At 48.7% G+C, this 24695-nt stretch overlaps 1 protein-coding gene across 17 annotated transcripts in view; it reads left to right on the top strand.

Annotated features, from left to right (window-relative positions):
- Fgfr2 (fibroblast growth factor receptor 2) overlaps nucleotides 1-24695 on the top strand; it is a 99212-nt gene that overhangs the window by 28605 nt on the left and 45912 nt on the right. For all 17 annotated transcript variants that reach the window (XM_078034014.1, XM_078034352.1, XM_078032039.1 and 14 more), the window contains 2 exons: nucleotides 9698-9867; nucleotides 20203-20326. In XM_078034014.1, the coding sequence (XP_077890140.1) occupies nucleotides 9698-9867; nucleotides 20203-20326 (294 nt within the window). The remainder of the gene's footprint in view (nucleotides 1-9697; nucleotides 9868-20202; nucleotides 20327-24695) is intronic.

Below are 24695 nucleotides of genomic sequence, written 5' to 3' on the forward strand. Positions count from 1 at the left end.
TGTATAGATGCCACATTTTTCTTATCCATTCATCTATTGAAGGGCATCTAGGTTGGTTCCACAGTCTAGCTATTGTGAATTGTGCCGCTATGATCATTGATGTGGCAGTATCCCTATAGTACGCTCTTTTAAGATCCTCAGGGAATAGTCCGAGAAGGGCGATAGTTGGGTCAAATGGTGGATCCATTCCCAGCTTTCCCAGGTATCTCCATACTGCTTTCCAAATTGGCCTCACCAATTTGCAGTCCCACCAGCAGTGTACAAGTGTACCCTTTTCCCCACATCCTCACCAGCACTTGTTGTTGTTTGACTTCATAATGGCTGCCAATCTTACTGGAGTGAGATGGTATCTTAGGGTGGTTTTGATTTGCATTTCTCTGACTGCTAGAGATGGTGAGCATTTTTTCATGTACTTGTTGATTGATTGTATGTCCTCCTCTGAGAAGTGTCTGTTCAGGTCCTTGGCCCATTTGTTGATTGGGTTATTTGTTATCTTATTGTTTAAGTTTTTGAGTTCTTTGTATATCAGTCATGATCAATTTTAAATTAAGTTTTGTAAGGTCTCAGTCTGATATTTTGCCTGTGGATGGGTGTTCAGGTGGGCCTGTCCCAATTGTTTTAAACACTCTCATTTAGTCCAGGGCTTTTTAAAGGAAGAAGAAACAATAGATCTTAGACACCTGGGAAAAATGTGGTACGTAAGTGAGGGTTTGGATTTGTCCCTGAGTCCCCCAGTTGCTTAGGCAAAAAGGGAAATGTTTTGGTGGATGAGAGTTCTTACTTTCAGGCAAGAGGAAGCTTAGGGCCGTGGTTCTCAAAGTGTTGTCCTGGGCCAACAGCATCAGTATCGCTGGGGGTGGAGGGGATTGTTGGAAATGCAGGTTCTCAGGCACCTTCTCAGACTCACTGAAGCAGAAGCTGGGTGTGATTCTGATGCACATGGAACTGTGAGATCCACTGGCTTAGGATTTGCACGTGCAGATCTGCCTTGGACAAGAGTTTGCCATGAGCCATTTTGTTGTGAAACTGGGCAATGAGGCGAGTAAAAATGTCATATGCTGTGATTCGTCCTGGCCTTCTACGGGAGTATTGTTTAATACAAAAACACTGACACAGCCCAGCATACCACTGGCCTCTTTAGTTGCTTGGCTCTGGTGTGGAGCTGGAGGCCAAGAGTCAGGGGCTGTGAGTGGCCCTGGCTGGTGCCGCGGGTCGCAGTCAGTGGAGAGCACTTCTTTTATTGATCTGCAAAACCTGACTCAGGGCAGAAGGCAACGCTGGAGTGGGTCATAGGCCTGATGCCCGTGGGCATCCCGGGCTCACACTGGGGGTGGAGTGAGCACGTTGGTGCAGTTGTCTGCAGCTCGGCAGTGATACTGCATGTGGGCGCCTTTGCTGCCCATCGGGACATCAGATTCCCCCAGCTTGGTTTGGCTGGCTTGCCTGCCAACTGTGTGGTCCTGCTGGTCAGGTGCCCTGCCAGATAGCTCGCCGCCACAGTCCACGTGAAGCAGTGAGTGCAACAGCAGGTAGAGCAGGCTGGGCATGGATCCTCCCTCTGAGGGCTCAGCAGACCTCTGGGTTTCCACCGTGACCATGAGCCAGCTGCCCAGTGGGTGTCCGGTGGGTGCCAGCGAGGGAGCATGTGCCTTGCTTTTTTCATCTTGCACCCGGGGGTTTTTGTAATTGGCTCTCGAATGACACCACTCTGGCCCTGAGATGGGCGCTCTGTGGTGGTGAAGGGCAAGTTTTAGCTGTCCCTGGAGGTGCTACCCCCGGGAGGGCCTCTGTTTGTGCCTGTGAAACATTAGACGCTATTTAAAGTGATAGCAGCTCTTAGCTGGCTGCGTGGCCTCTGCCATCTGTTAGTGTGATTAGGCTGGTCTGATTCACAGGTGCAGCCTGGGGCGGCCGAGATTAAGCAGCTGTGGCCTGTGCGGACAGAGGAATGCCGTGGCTGGGGTCATTGGCAAGGCGGGAAAGGGATGTTGCCATTAAAACAGTTTTTTGCCACCTCAAGTGTCAAATGCCTGACCTGATTAATAGGGAAAATTGCAGAAGCGCAGAATTCTCAGCATTTCCAGCCGCCTGGAAACACCGGGTGCCCTCTGATTGCCTGGGAACTGCCACGTGGGTGGCTTGGATGCTCCTCTAGTGAAGTTCACAAGCGAACTTCTGCTGACTGCTGACAGTGACATTTTGGGGCTTTGCTGGGGAGATTTTTGTCTCTTTCTGGATTAAGACATTGCATGTTTAGTTCTCTGTCTTCAAGCTTGAGAAACGTGGGGCGGGTTCTTCTGTTCTGATGCCTACGTTGATGGGTGCATTAGTGCTCATCCCGTGTCGGTGCTCAGCTGTGAGAAGGAAAGGCAGCCTCCTGGGAGAGGCCTGGTAGGTGCAGGCGGGGGTAGCCAGCTATGATGGCCCAACCAACAAGAACCAAGGTGAGGGCCTGGGCTCCGTCCTGGCACTGGAAAAAGGAAAAAAAAAAAAAAGAAAAGAGAACTTAAGGCAGGATTGCAGAATTTTGTACATGAAACTGGTATCCATTAAGACCAAGGTGTTGCTTGATTTTTATAGGAATGTTTTGCAGTATCCAGGTTGCTCCTAACTTTTAACCCAGCTCTGATCCAGTCCCAAAGTGGGCTCCTCTGAGGGGGACTTTGTGTTTACACAGGCAGAACAAGTGGCTTGTTTTCTGTTTTATTGCATTTTTTTTTTCTTTTTAGCTGTAGCTGGATGCAATACCTTTAATTAATTAATTAATTTTTATGTGGTGCTGAGGATCGAATCCAGGGCCTTGCCCGTGCTAGGTGGGTACTCTACTGCTGAGCCCCAACCCCCGCCCCTTATTGCATCTTGTCTGATAAGACCTGACACCTTGAGCCTGCCTTTCCCCAAGACTGCTGGCTTCTCGGGGGGCAGAACTTCCCCGGAGGCTGAGTGAATATTTTGTGGAATTACAGGCCTTACCTACATCTTTTATGGATCTGTTAAAAACAGTGAAGTGTAGGTTCTGTTCTGTACATGAAGGAAATAAGCCAGTGTTTCTCAAAGACCATACCTTGGAACCCTGGTTCCAAATGATTCTCTGCCAAGTGAGTTGTGTTTTGAAATTTTAGAAATGTTGCCTGCCGTAACCCTTTCTTGGAGATGTACAGTGTCCAGCAGTATAATCCACGCCTCAAGGGGTTCTACAGTAAAGCATCTGTCAGTTTTGTTTTTTCCCAGGCTTTTCCAAATGTATTGGCCATAAGACTCTTTTAAATAGTACAGCCTCTATTAACATACCATGGTACATGATTTGGAAAACCCGGCAGGGGCTGACTGAGTGGGTCAGACCCTCACCCCTCTTTAAGTCAAGTTCTCCCTTCACAGATACAAAGGGCATTCTTTGGTCGTATTTTAGCAGCTGACTAGCTGATGACCTCACACCTTGCCAGCGCTAGATGTTTCCCGAGCAGAGCAATCCTGTGATGTCATCACACGCCGGCTGCCAGGAAATCATGCAGCTATACATGCCCGTCAGTGAAACACGTTCTCTCTGGACAGAAAGTTACAGTTTCAAATGCTAGTTTTTGAAAGGCATCCAGGTTGAGGGTTTTGAAAGGTTCAGAATTTATGCCTTAGCATAGGAAAGTATAACTTAACCAGTCGTTGCCTTCCCTAGGTATTAGGGATCTTAATGGGTTACCTGGCAGCAGATAAGTAAATGTGTATGCTGGTGTGCTCAAGGGGTTTTTATTACCTCCAGCTTAAGTTTAAGTGATTAATGTTTCTCAGAGCCAGAGTCTCAGTTCCTGGGAAGGTCGTGATTGACAATAGTTGAGGCCCATTGTTTAGCCAGAGGGACATGATGGCAAGATGCGAGATGGCTGCATCGAGACCCTTCCCTCTGGAGGGATTCTTTCTATTGAGCGGAGATAGAGAGAGGCAAGGTGATTTTCTATTTTGGTTTCATTCCTGTTGAGATCAGCAGATGCCCCATACTCCATGTCACAGGGAAGGCACTTTTTTTTTTTTTTTTTAAGTCACTGGGGAAAACAAAAGTATTTGGCCTGAGGCTCCAAACTCTTTTCATGGATGAACCTGCCCGTGGTCAGGGTTCTGAGCCATTTTCTCATTGGGAACTTTACTTGGTGGATGATGTCTAGGTTGGTGAATGGAGCTTTCTTAGTTGTTGACACTTCTAGGAGTTGAGAGGAATCAAGAAACAGAGACCCCAGGCCTCCTGCCTCCTGTGTTTTTGAAAAATTTTTTTTCTTTGGCGGCGGCGGGCGGGGGGGGGGGGTGTGCAGTGTACTAGGGATTGAACTCAGGGGCACTCGACCACTGAGCCATACCCCCAGCTCTATTTTGTATTATATTTAGAGACAGGGTCACACTGAGTTGCTTAGCATCTCACCATTGCTGAGGCTGGCTTTGAACTTGTGATCCTCCTGCCTCAGCCTCCCAAGCCGCTGGGATTACAGGCATGCGCCACCACGCCCTGCTGTTTTAGGAAATTCTTGGTAATGGAAAGCTCGTCAGTAAGTTGGCGTGGGCATTTCATCTCAGGCTAACAGTGATGGCCACTTGCTTCTCTACCTCTCTGGTCAAGACACACAGGCAGAGGCTGGAGGCTTTTTCTACAGGTGACTGGCCACCTGGTGGATTCCACTCATTTCACTTGGGTAACTTGTCTGTTTTTTTTTTTTTTTTTTTTTAAATGTGTTTCTGATCGGCCTTGAGCTGGTTGAGATTTCTCAAACGAAGCCACAGACCTTCCCCTCGGCTCACACCCCTACCGTCTGTTAGATTGGCTTTCTCTAAGTGCACATCAGACTGAAAACACATGAACCCCAGGCCGGTTCAAGGCTGGTGACGTTTCCCCCTCTCAGGGGTTAGAGCATTCAAATGTCCTGATTAGTGATATTTTTAAAAGCCCTAATTATAGACTTAGGGCAGAGGCCTTACTGGGGCTTTAGGGAGTTTGTGACTTAATCTAGGAGCTGGAACCGGCTGCGTGTATGTGTGTGTTTTTATTTTTGCATCAATAAAAATACAGTTGGCAGTCATCAGCGTCCATGGCCCACATAAATCTTGAACTTTTGACTTAATTACTATGGGAGAGTTCACAGGGCAGGCAGGAGTGGTTGAGAGAGCACTGCTCAGGGAGCCGGAGACTTGGGGCTCGCCTCAGTGGGGCCTCTGGCTGTGTGACCTTGATCCTATCACTTAACCTTTCTGGGTGACACTGATCACATCAGCCATCGGGCCAGATGGTTGCTGAGGCCTCTTTTGGTACAGCTCTGTAACATGATTCCATGTTTTTCCTTTAAAACCTTGGGCTGTGCTCTCTTTTTGGTTCTGGGGAGAGAGCAGACCATGAACCTGAGGTATATTGGGGATATGTAAAGGTTTTTTGCGGGGATGGGCTCCGGAGCCCATGGTTTCTCATTAAGTTTAAATTGCAGGGTCAATAAAAAACCCCTCTAATCCTCCCATTTATTGACAGAATCAGTGTCTGCCTAGCACGCTTGGAAGAATGGTAGATCTGGCAGGGGCCCTATCAGAGCAACTCCTCATTCTAGAGCTCCACCTTGGAACAGTCCTTGTCTGCTTGCTCACCCGTCCCTCAGCTCTGGAGAGCCCACTCTGCAGGGGGAGGATGCATTCAGGCCTCCGCCCTCGTTACTCGGCACACACCACGAGACACACCTGGTGCCGAAGTGGACGGTGGCCCAGGCAAAGAGGCACTTCACCACGGGCTGGGGACAGACGGCAGGGCTGTGTTGAGGGACATACAGCAGGGGGCTTCGTTTCTGTGGGGTTATGAGTCCCTCTTCAACCACCCAATCCTAAGACACTTCTGCTGTGGGAAAGTGAAATGCCACTCGACATGATCACGCACAGACAGTACATGCCTCAGTGTGGCCAACGGTAACGAGTGGCCTGCTATCCCTTGAAGATGGGATTTTATTTGTTCCTTGTGGCTGGGTCTTTATTGTTCTTTTAATTTGCTCATCATTAGGATTCAGTGACTAAGAGCATTGCTCTTTTCCACATGTGACGTCAGAAGGTACGCGGGGTCGGTGCCGAAGGGGCCATGCCCATGGGCGAGGCCAAGTGGTTTCCTTACAGGTGACTGGCGGAGTTCAGGTCGAGTACCTTTGGTGGTCTTGCTGCAGCTCCCCCCCAGTTCATGACTTGAAACCCATCTTTGTCCATCCCCAGGGTTCTGCCCGGTGAGGTGTGGACGCTAGATACTCACGTACTTCAACTCAGCCAAGGTGCCCTTGGCTTGTGGGTTCATTTTAAGCAGGTTGTTGACAGTCGGTCGCCCGCTGTGTACAAGGATGTCTCTGCCTTTGACTCTTTTAACTGGTTGTGCCAGTTCCTTCTCCAGATGAAGCTGGTGAAGCTGTTTGAGTCCAGCCTTTTGGGTTTTGGCCTGTCCCCGGTGCCCGGCTGCATCTCTGCAGCTGCCTCATGGTTCTTTGGCATTGGCTTAGATTGCAGAAACGGCAGGAAATACTGAGGAGAGAAGAGGCTGTGGGGACCAAGGCTAAAGGGAGTGCTGTATGGCTGTCCTTACAGTGTTGCTATTTCCTGGATCACCCGTGTTCTTTAAGCTAGTTTATCTCAGGAAGAGCCACTGTAATTATTATTATTTTTTTGGTGCTGGGGCTGAATCCGTGGTCCCCGTGGATTAGGGTAGGGCGGATGCTCTACCCCTGACCTACAGCCCAGCCCCGTAAAGCAGTTCCTTCCTCCCAGCATCAGGCTCATTTTTAAGAAATTCAGGAACTCAGCCTCCCTCCAGGGCCTCTTGTGCCTGTGTGATGTCAGCAGGCCCCAGAGCAAGGCTGGTCAGGTGAACATCAGGGACTTGAGGCACCACTTAGGGGTACCCAGGCCACCTTGCACAACATGGCTCGTGGGCCTTTCTGTGGAGTCACGACTTGCAGTTCTTGAGGGAGCTTTGTGAAATCTCAGCGTGGAGCCGTAGCCATGAAGGTGATCTGTTCCTGCTTACAGTGATTGGATTTCATGGTGCCTCACCCACCATGGGCCTCAGACGCAGAGAAGCGGGTGCCCACACCCTGACGCATGGCTGGGCGTCTGTTTTGCACGAGCAGATTTTATAGGTATAGTTTTGATGATTGAAATTTCACCCCAGGGAGGTGGCTACCTGCCAGAAATTCCAGCAAAATTCTTTCCCCCTAACCTGCAGTCATTCCTTAGGCACCAAGACAAAGGCCCCGGCGGAGGGCAGGAGGTGGAGGGGCAGGTCAGTCTGCCTGGCCGCGTGGTCAGGGGCTATCCTGTGCTGGGTACAGCCTCTCTGGTGGCTTAGCTCAGCAAGATTGGAAAAGATCAACATTCCACCATCCTTAAGCCAAATCCCACTTTTTGACCTTTTAGGGAACATAAAAATCATGCCTAATGGTATGTAAGCACATATCTGCTGATTTCTTTTATGTAGAGAAGAAAAAAAGACATTCCAAGGGATAAGCTCAGCAGTAATTGATGCTCTCTGAAAGAGTTACTACATTAATATTTAGCTAATTCGAGTGAATAGGCCGTTGTGTTTACTTAAACAAATGACGTGAGTACAGACACCTGACAGCATGAGGTGTGCTTTTCATTTAGGTCAGATTTGTAAAAGTCTTTGTGCAGCAACAAAGCTCTTTATTTGTTTTGTGCTCTCAAAGGTTTCTTTTCAGTGGCTGTGGATGGATTTTTCTAAGTAGAAGCTTTGAAAATGAAAGATTATTGAAATTGTTTCAGTGTAGGCCTGGCCCCGGGGTCTTGTAATAAATGGGGATCCGGGAGCCCCGTGAACTCTCACAAGAATAGGTGTGCTCACGGGCACCGGACACCCAGCCCACTGGCTGCCAGCGATGCCTGCTCGTTCCAAATGCAGCTGGGGTCCAGGGAAAGAAGGCACCCATCTCTTCCCTCCCTCATCTGACCTCCCCGCTGCCTCTGTTCTGCAAGATGACCCACCGGACGGTTCTGCCCTCTCTGTACTATCTCACCACCTAGATCCCACTGACCTCGGCACTTCAGTGTGCCAGAGGATAACAAGGCACAGCGTGGTCTTGGTGGGGAGTCTGGGCCCCACCTTCCAGAGTCCTCCCAAGAGCAAGCGAGGCAAAGAGTCGTAGATACGTGGATGCAGCCATTCCTGTTCCGAGTTGTGACATGGGAGTCTGGGTGCTCAGTTATGTGATTGCTACTGTGGAGGCAAGCAGTGCCACTGTAGAGCAGTGCAGACTGCCAGGTACAGGCAGGGACCTGGGCCCTCCCTGGGGCCATTTTGTCTCTGGCTTATGGAATGTGGGTGCTGTTGCTCAGGTGAACCCTCATCAGAAAACAGCACAGTTATGAATTGTCCTTCGAGAACATTCTAGGCCCTGTTGATGGACCCCTTAAGGGCATGGATTTAGGTTCCCAGTTTACTAAGACAGAAACGTGTGTGAAAAGTTCAATTGCTGTCCAACGTTTCAGTGGAGGTTCTGGAAGGTAATAAAGGAAGGAGTGTGCCTTTAGGCCAGGCCAGCTGCCCTGGACGTCAGTCTTAAATATCACAGTGGTTGGAGACATGGATTCTAACCCCTGGGGAATCAGTAAAGAACACGGCTAAAAGCCGTGGGCTCCGGCATCAGACTGCCTGGGTTCAAATTCTGGCCCACACCTTTTCTGATGACTTAACAGCTCAGTGCCTCGGTTTGCCCACCTGGGCACAGGGAATATTGTAGAGCCGTTCCCTTGGATTGCTGAGGGTTAAGGCATTACGCATGTAAACTCTTAGAGACACGCTGCTTGACAAACGAGAAGCCTTCTGTCAACCATGATCCCTTGCCATTATTAGCCAGCTTAGAAAATTTATAGCTTATCCTGGATTGATGCCGTGGCTTTTTATAAAGTGTATGGCAATTGGAAAACTTACCTCCTTTCTTGGGTTTAAAAAAAATTACTCGTATTTATGGCTGTGAGGGCCACTCAGAGGGCACGGCTTTCCATAACATTTATTGGTGGCCTCCTGTCAAGTTATCTGCTGAGGTGTGCTGGTAGGATTCTGGTGTTTAGAACCACCATTGGAGAGGAAAAAAACCTTTTCATTAAAATATGTTTTGTGATAAGGTATTTTGTCAGATAAAGCTGGGCCGTTAATGATGCCTGTTTGGATAGTTCCTCACAATAGGATGAGAATTTATAATGTCAATCACCCTTTAAAGTTTAGCTCTGTTGGATAAGTTTCTGGGGCTTTCGAGGACAGCTGGCTTTTACCATTGTGTGTATGTAGCCATTTAAAAGGTGTGAAGATCCAAAATGATATATTTTTGGAGGACTGTGCTGTTGTTACTGCGTGCGTTGTTACTGTGACTATAAAGTAGCATTTAAAAATATGACTTGATGTGAAATTATTTTCTGGCACCAAGCATGAGAGAGAGAAGGTGCCTCAAATGCTTTTTTCCCCCCCTCGTTAATAGACATAAACCAATAGGCAGTCCCTCCTGGGACCTTCTGCTAGGCCAGCTGGATTCGAGTGCTGAAAATATTTTCCTAATGTAAATATTATTCAAAGATTTAAAAAAAAAAATCAGATCCTTGTCGTCTAAGACAAATTGCTCTTACCTGTTTGGAGTTGGCTGGTGGAGATGAAGCTGTCCTTCTATGTGCATTGTAACGCTGTCTTTCCAATCAGGGGCGCCCTACTGGACCAACACGGAGAAGATGGAGAAGAGACTGCACGCAGTCCCCGCAGCCAACACGGTCAAGTTCCGCTGTCCAGCTGGGGGGAGCCCAACACCCACCATGAGGTGGTTGAAGAACGGGAAGGAGTTTAAGCAGGAACATCGCATTGGAGGCTACAAGGTAGGATTGAGCTTTCTTAAGTGTGTGTTTTTTAAACCCCTCCAAAGTTAGCAAGAACTGGAAGGAACATTAAAAAAAAAAAAAAACCCAAAAAACCAAAGGGCGATTATCATAATGGATCGTGTCAGTGTTTGATATCTAAAAAAAAACTGCCCGGGACTTGCCTGTGATTTTAAAGTACAATCCCCATTTGCATTGTTCTTTTATATGAGGAGAATTTAATAACTAAAGGGTCGAAAGTTGAGAGTCTGTTTTCTATATGCTTTATGGTCTGTAAAACTTAAACTGGCGCAGAATTTGAGAAGTCTCAAGTAGAGTTGCCCTGTGAGAGCAGGATTGCATTAATAGGAACGGGCTAGAGGCCGGGGCACGCAAAATGGTTCACTAACGAACGGCTCTGGAAGATGACAGGCGGGCCTCTGTCCTCTGTCCTCTGGAGGATCCTAGGATGCCCTGACCTTTGACATCATTGCTCATGGGAGGGAGCGGGGGTAAGGCTGACCTTGCCCTGCAGATGCCTGCAAAGGCTCCTCCGGGTCCTCGTTCATCTGTCCAGCCAAGGTGGGTTGAGCACCTCTGGGCGACACTGTTCTAGGCTCTGGGGAAGCTACAGGGGCCAGGATGTGGCTGCAGCTCAGAGAGCCCCTGGTCCAGCAGGGAGGCAGACGGGAGAGCTGGCGGTGGGGCCATGCTGATGAGGACCACCACCTGGAGCATGCTGTGTCCAGTGGACAGGCAAGGAGCCGTGGTGGCCGCTCTTGGGAGGATAAGAATGAAGGAGATCCAGCAGGAGTTTTGGGCTGCGTTGGAAGGAAGGGTGTCTCATAAGAGACATTTGGAATCTCTATTTGGTATGGAAACAGAACTTCGAGACGCAGGACTTGAGGAACCCTTATTATGAAATTCTTTGTGCCTTTGGAATGTGAGTGGGCACGTTAGTCACCTGTTGCTGTGTAACAAATTACCCCGGAACACAGGGACTTTAAATAGTGCTATCTCAGTTGCCAGGGTCAGGAATCTAGGTGCAGTCTGGTGGGTTCTTCTGTCTCTTGGTGCCTCCCAGCACGCAACGCCGGGTCTCACGTAGGATGGGGTCTCACCTGAAGGCTCACCTGGGGAAGGGTCTGCCGTGTGGCTGTTGTCAGATGCGCTTCCTGGCAAGAAGTCGGCAGTTGGCTGCCCAGAGCTCCTTGCCACCTGGGCCTCTTTGTAGGGCAGCTGCTGTGCTGTCCTCAGGGTGAGCAGACGAGGAGCCAGAGCGGAGGAACACAGAAGTCGTGGCTTTTGGTCACCTCATTGTGGAAGTGGCATCCCAGCACTCCGCTGCCTGGAGTGGTGGGGACCGCTGGGCTCCCTGTGAGAAATGTGCGCCTGGGTGTCATGGGGGATGCAGCCGTCTGGAGCCATCCCAAGTCAGGTGGGGAGGAGTTCTTGGTGGCAGTGGAGGGACGTGTAGGACAGTCCCTCCTGTTCAACATCACTTGGCGGCATGCGAGCCGCTGTTCCATCACTGCTGTGGTTACGTGAGCCCCCACCTAAAAGTGCCTGGGAGCCCTTTTCTGAAACGCCATCCACAGTTTTCATCTTTAAAGGATTATTTGATTGTGCAAAAGTTTTTGCCTTTTTGTTTTAACATTTAAAAATTGACACCTAGAAGCCAAAACCCAGAGGAAAATGGGAAACCCCGAGTCCATCTCTGTGAGCAGGTAGGGAACAGTTTAGGGTGAAACGGGTGGAAGGCAGGTAGATGGTGGGTGGTGTTAGCCTTTGAAGACCCTGGATGTTGAAACACTGCTATCGTCTGCCACGACTCCTGCTTGGTGAAGGCGGAGGCGGTGGCGAGATTCGTCCTTACATTCTGAATTCAGTCCTTAGATCAACTACCATGAGTCTGGGACATTGGCCCTTTAAAAAAATTCTTTAATAACAAGTAGACCAAGATTTCATTAGGTGGTACTGCTTAGAAAGGAAGAGTTAAACCATTAAATTGTGGCCCCTGGGATTGTCTTAACCACCAAGCGCTCGCTGAGACTCACATAATTGGTGCAGTTCCAGCAATTTATTTAAATATAATTTAAACATCAGAATGGTGGTCAGAATCCCAGGGTTTAACTAATTCTGTCAATTAAGACAGCCTTGTAAATAAGCACAAAGAGAGCCCAGGAGCCTCCAGAGATTCCTGGTCTCAAAATAAACGGGACCCACCTCATCATCATGGGTGAGGAGCTTTTTGCAGACCTGAATTAGTGATTACGAATGCGCCGGGAGACTAGGGCTTAATGAGGAAATGCTGCTTGATTTTTAACAGGTGCAGCTCCGTTTTGATTATTTATGACAACCTTCTTCTCAGTGAAGAGCGCCTGTGTTCTCAAAGCAAAACCAGGAACCCTCTGGAGTGTCTCTGGCCGGTGGGGACAGGTGTGGCCACGGCTTCTTTGTTGGTTCACGTTTGATCCTTTTCTGGAGGGAAAGAGAAATGGAATCTGAGTAGGTGGGACAAAAATCTAGAGTACATTTTGCTTTTGAGAAAACAAAGCAAGAGAGAGGAGTACTGCATCTTTGGAACGTGGTGTCCTGGCTGGAGGCAGCGAGGGCCTGCTTCTTGTCCTCTGGACTTTTCTCTGGTCGTGGCGGAGCGATGGGGTGGCCGGGAGGCGAGCCTGACTGAGGCAGACGATTGGTTTGCACAGCAGTGGTGGCACCGGACTTTCATTTTGGGGATTCCGGAAACTCAGAATTCCAGGGGCCCTTCTAGGACCTGGGAAGGGAGGGGAGAATGCTCATCCCCTGGTGAAGTCTGTTACCTGCAGAGATCCTTGCCAGGGGATATGTGACGTCAGCCCCAGGTCCCCAGGTCCCCATGGAGTCAGGGAGGTCCCGGCTGATGCCCACCTGGAGCCGGGCCCCCTGGCCTGTCCAGCTGCCTGCCTGGCTCTGGTCAGCTTCAGGCTCAGGGTCCTCGTCAGGGCCTGAGCAGGACAGCATTTGGGGTGGGTGGGCCCCAGTGTGGAGTTCGCCCCTGGTATTTTCTTGGTCCCCTGGGTCTTTGCCCTGCGGGAGCCCGTCCTTCTGCAGCCCAGTCTTCCCTGGGGCTTCCTCCAGAGGAGAGGCCTTGCTGAGGGGGAGGGCCCGACGTCCCCCCTGCTCCTGCCTTTTAGCCACTTTAATGAACAAGCTGAGGGTTAAGTCTTCCACCGCGTTTGTTTTTCCCAGAAAACAAAGACCCGAAAGTGCCCACAAACAAACATTTGTTATTTCTGTGATTTTTGCTTTTCCTTGGAAAATCAATCTGCTTTTTCCATCAACTGAGCCTGAGCTTTGATGGCCCCGCCGCCCCCCCCGCCCTCTCTCCCCGTCTCTGGGCGCCCCGGCCCTCCTGTGCCGAGCCGCAGCTTGTTCTGGAATGGGGTGCGCATGTGGCCAGAGAAGGGAAAACAGAAAACAAAACGAAGTCAGAGAGAGTCATGAAACGGACGGACGGATGGACGGCTGGCTCCTCTTAGTGAGAATGACCCACAGAACTCCGTGTCCTGTGGCTAGGTCTTGTTTATCAGGGACCTCCCGCCAAGCTGTCCCTGGGTGATTAAGAGTCAGATGATTATTTTTCCTAGTAGGTGCTCGGGGCAGGTTGACTGTTATTAATGTGTAAGTTTTTAACGTGACGCTTGACTCCAGCCGTGGCTCTGGGCTTTCTCCTGGGCCGCACGTCTGTCCTGGAGGCCAGCGCGTTACGAGCTCAGCCTCAGCTCCCACACCTTGAAGGGAGGAGGGTGGACAGAACGTCTGGTCCCCTCCAGCTCCCAAGAACCCTTGAGTTAATTGCTGAACTGTAATGTGGCAGCAGCCATTTTTCATCTTAAACAATAGCGCTGAGTTTTTTTTTAAGTGAAGAGGTTACCTTGATGGCGAGGTACTTCACAGTCTCTGAACAGTTACTGCGACGTAGCACAGAAAGCAGGAAGACACCTGGGGTAGTTAGAGGGCCTTTAACCTCTTAACCCCTAACCCTAACCTCATTCGTGGAAGCACTTGGCCTAGGGGGTTCCTGAAACCCATCTGACATCACGTCTCGGGGCACAAGAGCTTAGACCAGGAGTGAGCACAGAGACATGCTCCCTTGACATGACTGTGAACAGCCACCGAGGCCCACGGCCCGAGTGTCCTGGGTCAGAGCTCCCACGGAGCCCCTCAGCAGAGAGCAGTGATTTATGGGGTACGGACTGTTCATCTCCAAGAGGGATTCGGATCTGAGGAGAGATAGCTGAAAACAGTGTTTCGTTACCATCACCCCCAAACTGGTGCTTTTTGATGCCTCACGTAGTCAATTTACGTTTTCTAGGAGAGTTACTCAGACGTCGTTGGGGTGACTTTTTTGATGCAATGCTTAGGTTTGACCTGCCGTGAGTTTTGCCCACACGCTGGGCAAGGGTCCCACAGAGCGATTTCCCTAGCCCTGCACGTGCATTTAGGGAGAAAATTAAGACTAATGTGCTTAGAGGTCGAACATCCCTAATCTGGAAATCCAAGATCCAAAATGCCCTAAAATCTGAAATATTTTTAGAGCGGACATGACACTGTAGGTGGGAAGCCCCCCACCTAGCTTCATGACGGTCAAGGTCAAACATTGTGTCTGACACTGCATCACATGACCTTTAGGTTTTGTGGGTAAGGCATAGGAAACAAATTGCTTTTTGTTTAGACATGGGTCCCCTCCCCAAGACACCTCATGAATATGTGAATATTCCAAAATCAGGGCTGGGGGGGGGGACCCTAACTCTGAAGCACGTCTGGTCCCGAGCATTGGAATCAAGGATGCTCAGCTTGTCTAGGTGTGTTCATACTGGACCGAGGTTCCTCTGGGCCAGGACATTTTACTGCAGACGGAGCCCTCTGTGAGGAGGACATGGGGTAAGTCGGCCCAGCCAGCCTTGATTGTTCCTTAGGTTGTGCCTTTGCCAAGTGCCTCCTGTGCCTTAGGGCACTGGGACCTTCCACAGCTTGAAGGGGTGGATGGGTGCTGTCACCGTGTCGTTTTTTGTAGATGGAAGTTCTCCGTCCCGTACCCCGCGGGACCCTGGCTCTTCTCCTCCAGCTTGTGCTCTTGGTAAACTGCGTCCTTCACAGGAGGTTTCACATTTTATAAGAACATCATTAACAGCTAACTCAGAATCATCACAGTGCAAGTCAGTACCATTTGGCCCAAGGAGTACCATGGAGAGCAAACTCGGGGTGCTTTTGTGTCTGGCTTATTTCACATACTGTGTTCAAAGTCATCCATATTTGTATCTTGACTCAAAACTTCTGTTTTTATGGCTGAATAGTATTCCACTGTGTGGATATACCACATTTTCACTTGAGTCATTTCTGCCTTTTGGCAGTCATAAGTAGTGCTATATTTGGTGAAGAATCTGTTTAAGTCCTCACTTTCAGTTCCCTTGGGTGTATACCCAGGAGTGGAATTGTTAGATCATATTGTAGTTCCCTGCTTAGCTTTTTGTGGAAGATCATGCAATTTTTAGAGTTCAGTTCAAAAGGTGGTGGATGCCCTGCTGTCACCGACCTTGAGAACACCGCAGGCAGCAGACATCTAAGAGAGCAGCCTTGTGTTTTGCAGGTCACTTGCCACCTCCTCTGGAGAGACCCGGCAGTTGTGTACCAAGGGGAGGGAAGGTTTCTGCTACTGGTCCCAGGGAATCAGGTGGCCGGGCTCTGTGGTCTGGACCCCTCCTGAAAAGCAAACTCTGTGGAGGTGCAGTTTGAGCATTAACAGGTGTTTGCCTTCACTTCTGCATGACCAGCTGCTCCGAGGGCCACAGTCCTGGACACGGGGAGCCCAGCTGGTACAGACCCATGTGCAAGGGGTGTTTTGGAGCCGGAACCTGCTGGGAATGGGACTTGGGTGGGAGGGTGGGATTTTTTATGCATCTTAATGACAGCTGGCCTGTGTGGAACTGTAGTTCCTGGGGTGGCTTTCCACAGACCAGGGCCACAAAGGATGGCTGTCTTCCTGGAGGAAGTGGGCCTTGCTCTGAGTGGAGGGAAGTCCCAGGAGTATGGACTGTCACATGGACAGTGTTCGACCTGGCCCAGAGAACAGCTTCGGGATGTCCGTTCCACTGGCTATCGAACACCTGGGGTATTTGGAAATGTGGACTTTTTATTTTGCAATGTGGAAGCCAAACATCCAGGTGACATTTTGGGCCTTTGACCTTTGACCTTTGGCCTGAACCTGGGGGTTGCTACCCCATCTGCATCTACCTTCCCAGTTGTCACCCGAAAGTAGCTGAGGATTTAACAGGCCCCTGGGGAGATTTGGGTAACAGAAGAATTCCAAGAAAACCTGTCCGGGCCACCTTTTGTCTCTGCATGGACGGGGTGTGGAATGTTGGTGGAATCCGCTTTCTGAGTGAGAGAGTTCAGGCCCTCCGCTCCTATCTGCTTTGTTTCAATATTGAAATGTTATTTTAAAAAGACTGCAGTGAACATAGTTTTGAAGCCCCGTGCTCTCTAATTCTGTTACTTGGCAGATGGAAAATAATGATGAGTTCCACAAAGATCTGGCCATGGGCAGGAATGAAAATAAAGAATCGTGTGTGTGTCGGTTGGCGCAGGGTTTCTTTCCTCCTGGCCTTTGTGTGTGCCCGCTAGAGAGCCCTAGGCACAGGGGCCCCACAGTGCAGGACCCAGCACCACATAGATGGCCGAGGGGCCTTCCTGTTTTACTCTTTGTTGTGTGCGTGATCTCTGTTTAAGTTTCAAAAGTGAAAATGAGGACCATTTAATTAAAGCCCGCGGCTCACAGCTTGCTGTCCTCTCCCTGATGCTTGCTGTGTTCACAGGAGCCTGCTTGTGGCTTAGGCCTGTGTGCGCTACATGGTTGTGCTGTGTGTGTTTGGGTTTTTTTTTATAAAAGGGAATCACAAATATACTTACTTCTCTGCAATCTGCTTTTTTGGGTCATTTATCAATTGCTCTATAATGGAATCTTATCAGGGCTGAACATGAGACTATCTCATTCTTTCAGTGAGTGGAACTAGACATTAGTTTCTGCAGGATGACCCATACATTATTAACAACTCTTTTCTTGATAGATTACTCTTTGGGGTTGTTCCTTGGAGTGCTTGAAGCAAGTTTTGTTCATGTGCAATTTCTGTGGGCTAGTTTCCTAGAAGTGCAATTAACCAGGTAAAATAACATGCGTTGCTAATTTTAACAGGTACCACCAAATTCTTCTACAGAAAGCCTTTTCTCAGTTGATGTTCCTGTTCTCAACTGAGTCCCTCTTTGCTCCCTACTCACTAAGTACTGAGTGTCATGGAGCCTTCTAATTTTTGTTAATCAGCTGGTGAATAACAGTGTCTCATTATTGTTTTAATTTGCATATCCCTGATTGTCAATGAGATTATGCATTTTTTCAGTGTTTATTGGGTATTTTACAGTCTCTGTTCTGGGTAAGCAAAGACGGCATATGTTCATTTGACCTGACAAAATAATTGTAGCACTGAGAGGGGAGGATTTAAAAGATACCTCGAGGGGCACTTCCTCTGTTTTGTTGGAGGGTTGACACTGTAAGTTTTTACTGAGGCTTGGAATGGAAACACAGGGATTTAACTTTGTGCTTTGTCTCAGTTTTTATAAAGTTACTGTTGTTGTTTTGCTTGCTATTAAGCAACCACTAATTAGTGGCAGGATGTCCCCTACAGAAGTGCCAGCCAGAGTCTCACCGGTGGCAGCTTTAAGGACATCCATTTAGAAAATGCCACAGCTCATAATATTTGGGGGTGGTATATCAAGGAATCAAACCCTGGATCAGTGATGTAAAAAGTAAATATTAACAGGACTGTACAAGGCAGCGTTGACCCACCGCCCAGGTTCTGGGAGGGTGGAAACACCTATTTGGTAAATGTGCTTCTCATCATCAAAATATTTTATTAATATTAACTTGCTAATATTTGTAGCACATCTCCAGGAAGTCAGTATGGAGGGTGCATAGTGCCTTGAAGAGGGATCTCGCGTGGAATATCACAGCCCCAACAAGACACTCTGGCTGACCACGTGCCCCTGGGGGTGGGGTTGGGGTAGCTGCCATGCCAAGCTACATGTGCCAAGATTTAATGTCCCCTCCCCATGCAGTTCAGGTTCAGTTCCATTTGGAATATGCCATGTGCCAAATCTGGGTCCAGGCGCGAGAAAGACATTGACAGTTTGGACCTGGTCCAGAGGCAGGCACTGCGGTGATTAAGGGCTTATGCGCATGACATCTGAGCGGGGGCTCAAAGAACTGAATATTTACAGCAGGGCTAAATGCTGGATTACGTGGCTTGGTGACGCTGGTCTCTGCTGCCTCCCTGTCTTGCCTTCCACGTGATGGTGGCTCAGAGGCAAGGAGAGAACCGTATCTGTACCCCTGGGTGAAGGAGCATCTCCTTGTGGGGCCACCTGGCTCTTGGTAAGCCAGGGAGCTGGTACCTGCCTCTCAGGCCTTCTGTCCCACAGCTCCAGTGGTACCCAGGGGTCAGGAGTTCTCATAGAACCGGGCCATTTGGTATCCACACCTCCAGATCTGAACACCCCTCCTGCGCAGGAGAATTTTCTCTCTCCTACGGGGAGACCTGGCCCCTTGCTTTGGTTCTCTGACAAGTTATTGGCCCAGCCAAGTGCATGAGCTTATCTCCCGAGTGAAGACTGACTCTCTGCAGTGGATCGGGTGCCCCAGGTGCTCTTCAGTGTCAGGGATCTTGCTTGCGAAACATCGCTTTCCCATCACCAGGTCACAGTGGGACTGTGGGATGACCTCCAGGGTCAGGGCCTCTGAGTGAGGTGACTGCCCAGAACTTGCTGCCTGTGCTCTTGAGAAGAGTCCCCTGTCCCCTGGTGATCCTCCACGGGGCCGGCAGTGCCAAGCAGTGGTCTGTCTGAACCTGGCGGCAGTGACGGCAGGAAGGCTGTGAAGTGCTGCTGCTAACGTGAACTTGGTGGGCCCTGGCGAGCTCCCTGGTCCCTTACCTCTGTTGGCAAAGTGGACAGCTGCTCTGCCCTCCTGCTTTTATCACTGGAGCAGTTACGGGATGATTTTCTTTATTCTCTGGTTTAGTTCCTTGAATCTCTCATGTGCCTGCGAAGGCTCTGCCTGTATTATGGGTTTTTATGTGATTAAGGCTGAAAACACTTGCGATGCCCAGGGCGACATTCAGAAGGTCACTTGAGATTCCTGAAACGAGAGCTGAGATTAGTAGGCCCTCACTTTTTATTTTTTCTTTCCATTTCTCTGGAGTGCCTCGTCCAAAATACTAAGAATGATTCGGATGGAGATGTTAAAGCCATGAACACTAAAGATAGTAAAATTTGCATTTTTTTTTTCCTGGTAAGGAAAATTCGATCTTGTTTAAAAATCTAAGTCTAATGAAATATTTCAAAAGCAGGGTGAGAACATTAGAATCTAGTCTGCATATTTACAGACTGGGTAGGAGTCACCATAGTTTGTTTATTTATTTTTTTACATGTGCTGCTTATCTTTGCAAAGTCTCAAGAAGTTTGCAAACAACTGGATATAGAACTGAAGTTCCGTAAGGATTCATTGCTCCCATATTTGGAATTCTGGGTGTATCTCGGGAACATGACATCTACCCAGCCACTACTAGGGATGGAAAGGGCAGACCTGTGTTCTCAGCTGAAACTTTTTGAGATTTCTAGGCAGCGTGGGAAAGCCAGGAAGAGAGAAATGAGGGGCTTTAAACCAGAAAGTTGAGGAACGGTAATGGCGTTTTTCTCGTGGGCTCCCTGGGAGGATGAACTTAGCTAAGTCGGGACCAAGGGCCCAGGGTGGTGCCTGGCATATGGTTGGTGCTTACTAGCATCGATTTTAGATGGTTCGTGGGTGCTGTAGGGCTGGGGGCTCCCAGTGGATGAGTGACCTGATAGATCCATATGTCGGTTGCTGTTCAGGCCCCGTGGCCACTCAAGTTCTCCTGGAGGAAACAGTTAATCCATGACAGTGGCAGATGCCCCTGCACATCTGAGTGTTTGAATGTGTGAGTATCTGCCCCACAGGCCTTCACATGTTGACGATAGTTATTTTCATTTGTTACCATTCTGAGGACCAGTTATGAGCGCAGTGTGGATTCTTCTCTGCCCTCCCTGGACTTCTTGTTCTGCCCTTTTTTTCTTTTCGGGTGCTGGAGGTTGAACCCAGGGCCTTGGCACATGCCAAGCACATTTTCTACCTCTGAGCTATATTCCCAGCCCCAGCCAACTTCATTTTACAATAAGAAAGCAGAGTAGTTGGTTTTCCGTGCTAAGATTATTGAATAACCACCTTTACTTGAATCTTTTCAGGTACGAAACCAGCATTGGAGTCTTATTATGGAAAGCGTGGTCCCGTCCGACAAAGGCAATTACACGTGTGTGGTGGAGAACGAGTACGGGTCCATCAACCACACCTACCACCTCGACGTCGTTGGTGAGTCTGCTGCTGCGGGTCGGCCTTTCGCAGCCGGCTCTAGTGGAATCATTTGAAGCCATGATAGTGGATTTACTTGTCCCTCCCCCAGATCTAAGGGGGAAATTATTTTCACATTATTTCTGCACTCTGTTATTTGACTGTTCTGATTCCTGATCTGCTGGTTTTCTGGGTTTCACTGTATCTTCGTTGTTCCCAAACCTGACCTTTTATAAGGTGGACAGGGTAAGAATCGTCTGGCATTCTAGAAGCTGAGATTTATTCTGAAAATGTGAGTGGAAAAGGGGTCTGATATGCTGTAGGAGAACTTTGTTTTTATAACAGGCAGCACCAGGCGTGGTGGCACACACCTGTAATCCCAGCAGCTCGGGAGGCTGAGGCAGGAGGATCAAAGCCAGTATCAGCAAAAGTGAGGCGCTTGGCAACTCAGTGAGACCGTGTGTCTAAATAAATACAAAATAGGCCTGAGGACGTGGCTCAGTGGTTGAGTGCCCCCGAATTCAATCCACAGCACATGCCCTCCGCCCCCGCACACCCACAAAAAAACAAAAAACAGAGACAACATTTCCTAAAGCAGGGCCACAGTATCACGTGGGCTGAAGAGGAAAGGAAAAGGTATCACCAGCGCTGAGCCCCCGCGGGATGCAGGAGGATGGACGTCCAGGTGCCCGACCCCTTGCGTCAGGAGTTGCCTGACTCTCTGGGTCAGGGTCTGTTCCTGGAATGCATTTCCTCTGGGCAGAGGGAACCACTTGGATGAGTTTGTGAGTCCTTTCCCTCCGAGTGCGCGGAGGAAGAGGCATTTTAACAGACACCTTGAGCTCGTGTAGCCCAGTGTCTCGCAAGCTCCTATCTCTTCCCCAGTTTTGCCTCTTGTGGTGGGCTTTGTTGATGACAGTAGGGTTCTCCTCTGTCTTGGAGGGTCCCTACCCGTTGGTCTCTCTGGGAGCACATGCCCACCCACTGTGCTCTGGGGCACGGTCTCTGGTCTCTCATGTCACTTCCTGTGCAGGTGCCCCCAGCGTTATCTCACTGTAGGTATCTCTTCTCTTTTCATGATAAAATGGGTTAACTCCTGGCAGAGAGAAATTCCATAGGTATTTGAATTGCCCTCCAAGCCATTAAAAACCTTTGGGGGGAAAAAAAACTGGATTAACTAAATGGTGTAGATTTGGTTAATTGAAGATTTAGGTTAACTGAAAATTAAAACTATTTTGGCTTTCTGTCAAATTAAATGAAGTTAAATTCACAAGACACTCTGCCTTAGAAAGCACGATAAAGTCTTTATTTGCATTTGCACATAAGCATCCCCTGAAAAGAAGATTTATTTGAGCATTTGAGTCATTCTGAAGCCTTAATATGGAATTTGATAGACCTTTGTACAATGTCTGACCTATGGATAAAGAATGACTTGCATTCCCCTTTTCTTGTAGAGATTCGTGGTATGATTCTTAGAACTACTATGTTCATATATTTTACAAAACAGAAAGAGGCCTAATATTCAAATATGAGGAGAAAATGGTTAATAGGAATTTTGGCATTACCGTACTATATATAAATCCATCCATCAAAGGGTGCGTGACTTGGAATTTACTTTGGGCCGCATGTGTACTGCATTTGACAAGAAGTGTTTCCAGTTAAGGAAAGCAAGTTGAATTTTGGGTTAAAAGTTCTAAATACCTAATTTTGTAATTAAGTAATTTATTGTTGGAGGGGAAAAAAAACACCAGTGGTGCTCCAGCCATCTTCAGGGATTAGGCTTTGCATAGATCCATCAGTTGTCCATTGAGGTTGGTTGGGGCCGCTCCAGGAATCCCAGAGTCCTGTCATGGGCCCTGCAGCAGCAGGCTCTTGCTTAGGGCAGGTTTTCCCTTGAGTTGTTATGTCAGGCATTCAAAAGCCCCTCACCCACCTCCCCTTTGAGCTTTCTGGCAGCTCATCCCTGTGAAGCCCTGAAATCTCTCTTAGAGTTTAGGGTTGGGATTTGAATTGGGCTGCTGAATAATGGAATTGTGCTGTCTAATGTTAATCCCCTGGCAATCGGTCTTGCTGAAAAGAGCGTGTGATTCAGTGGGTAATGTGCAGGGAGCCCGAGTGTATGGAGTAACGCAGAGAGAGGCCTGATTATGTCACAAATTTGGGAGATCGCCCAGCTAAACACAGGCCAATAATGACACAATGCTGGTTGGGAATATCCATTAAAGCTCAACTCCAATAATTTTCCAAGCCTTGAACCTTCTTTATAAATAGAAGCCAAAAGTCAGCGAAGTATAAGACATTTTCAGTAAAGATGGAGGCGTGAAATACTCTCATCTTTGCTCAGAACCCTAGTAATTGCTTTGAGAAGCACTAATAAAATAAGAATTGAGTCAGCGAAAGAGCCTCGTGTAGACGTACAGGGTCGGCAGTCCTTCTGAACATCTTAGCGAGGGAAACAAGAACGATTCAGGCTTCGGCCACAAACTTCTAGTGGCCCTTGGGCCCAAATTTAGTGTGTCACTGCATGATCACGGCTTATCAGCGACACCCCCTGCCTCACAGGAAGTCAGGAGCTCTGTTGTTGCTCACATTCTCGTGAGGTTTTATTTTTGTTGCTATGATACCTGGGTTTGTGGCTCAGATGTGAGGAAGCATCAAAATGGATGAGACCTTTTCACTGAAATTCTTCCTTGCAAAGGCAACCCCCATAAGCACTTTAGTGTAAAGGCCGTGTAATTTAAGTGACGTTGTTGTGCTCCGGAATTAAACAGCAAGCTGTTGTGTGTGTGGGGGGGGCTTGCATTTGTGGAAGTCCTTTTAGGAGCCTGCGTGATCCTCATTAAAATCGACACCATTACTTTTCAACCTTTTACTTCAAGGGAAAACGAGCTCGAAGCTCCACGTCTCGTAATTGTGGCAATAAGAAAAACAGCTGGCTGTGGGAGGTGGTCAGTCTTTGCTGTGGTTTATCAGTGGGGGGTGCTGAAGCCCTGGATCTGATGGGAGCCCTGCCACCAAGAAGCTGCATCTAGGATAAGTCATGAACTCTTCACTTTCACTGTGCCTGACTCATGAGTGTTAGAAACGAAAGCAGCCTGGTGGTGTAACAGGAGTAGAACATCTGTCTGAGGGCACACTTGGGCACCAGGTGAGTTGGAACAAGTGGCTTAGCTCTTAGCCTAACCCTCACCTTGATCATCAGTTGGATGGGAATGACGATCCTTGCTTCATTCCTGTGATGGCTGTATTAGTTTCCTAGAGCTGCTATAACAAATGACCCCAAACATGTTTGTTTGAAGTAATACATACACATTCACTTATAATTCTGGAGCCCAGAAGTCCAAAATCTAGGTGTCACCAGGTTTCATGGCTCTGTTACAGCTTCCAGTGGCCATTGTCAGTCCTTGACTTAGAGATATATCACTTCTGTCTCTGCCTCTACCCCCACACATCTCACTTCTGTATCTCAGATCTTCTTCTGTTTTTTTCTTTTCTTTTTTTTTATTAAAGAGAGAGAGAGAGAGAGAGGAGAGAGAGAGAGAGAGAGAGAGAGAGAGAGAGAGAGAATTTTTAATATTTATTTTCTAGTTCTCGGCAGACACAACATCCTTGTTGGTATGTGGTGCTGAGGATCGAACCTAGCGCCCCACGCATGCCAGGCAAGCGCGCTACCGCTTGAGCCACATCCCCAGCCCCTCTGTTTTTTTCTTATGAGGACACCTGTCACTGGATTCAGAGCCCACCCTAAACCCAGGATGATCTAATCTCTGTATCCTTAACTTCATTACATCTGCAAAGGCATGGTTTCTTTGTAAGTCCACATCCTTGGGCTCAGGGATTTGGACATGGACAGTTACTCCTGGGGTCACAGTTCAACCCACAGCTGCTCGTGAGGCCTCAGGTGGGTTAGCAGGTGAAAATGCCACATTGGCGCGCGGGTGACCAGCCACCAATGCCAGTTTCCCCCCTTCAAAGGCTGGATTTTTTTGAGGGTTAGAAGGTATCTTTAATAGCTTTCATTTGCTCCATCAGAAGTTTTATTAAACAGACTGAATGCCATTTTGGTACCAACAGAAGTGGCCAGTGGCTGGCTGCCATTCCCGATTCCTAGTTCCACCTTTGATTGAGGCCATCCTAAGACGGATTGGGTTGTTGCACTTGCAGAAGAGAATCCTAGGGTTCAAATGCTTGAAGTTCACTGAGTTGGCCTCTGGATCCCAACCTCCACCCGTCCGTCCGTCTCACAGCAGCGGAAATCCATTCCAGGAGGGCGAGTGATTCGTGCAAGGACTTGAAGATGGCAGAGCAAGGTCTCAGCCAGGCGTTTTTGACTCCTGGGTCAGGGCGTGCCAGCACCTTCCTGTTGGGCTCACTGTGGTGTGGGCCAGTG

The sequence above is a fragment of the Ictidomys tridecemlineatus genome, chromosome 1, assembly GCF_052094955.1.
Source record: "Ictidomys tridecemlineatus isolate mIctTri1 chromosome 1, mIctTri1.hap1, whole genome shotgun sequence".
Lineage (NCBI taxonomy): Eukaryota > Metazoa > Chordata > Mammalia > Rodentia > Sciuridae > Ictidomys > Ictidomys tridecemlineatus.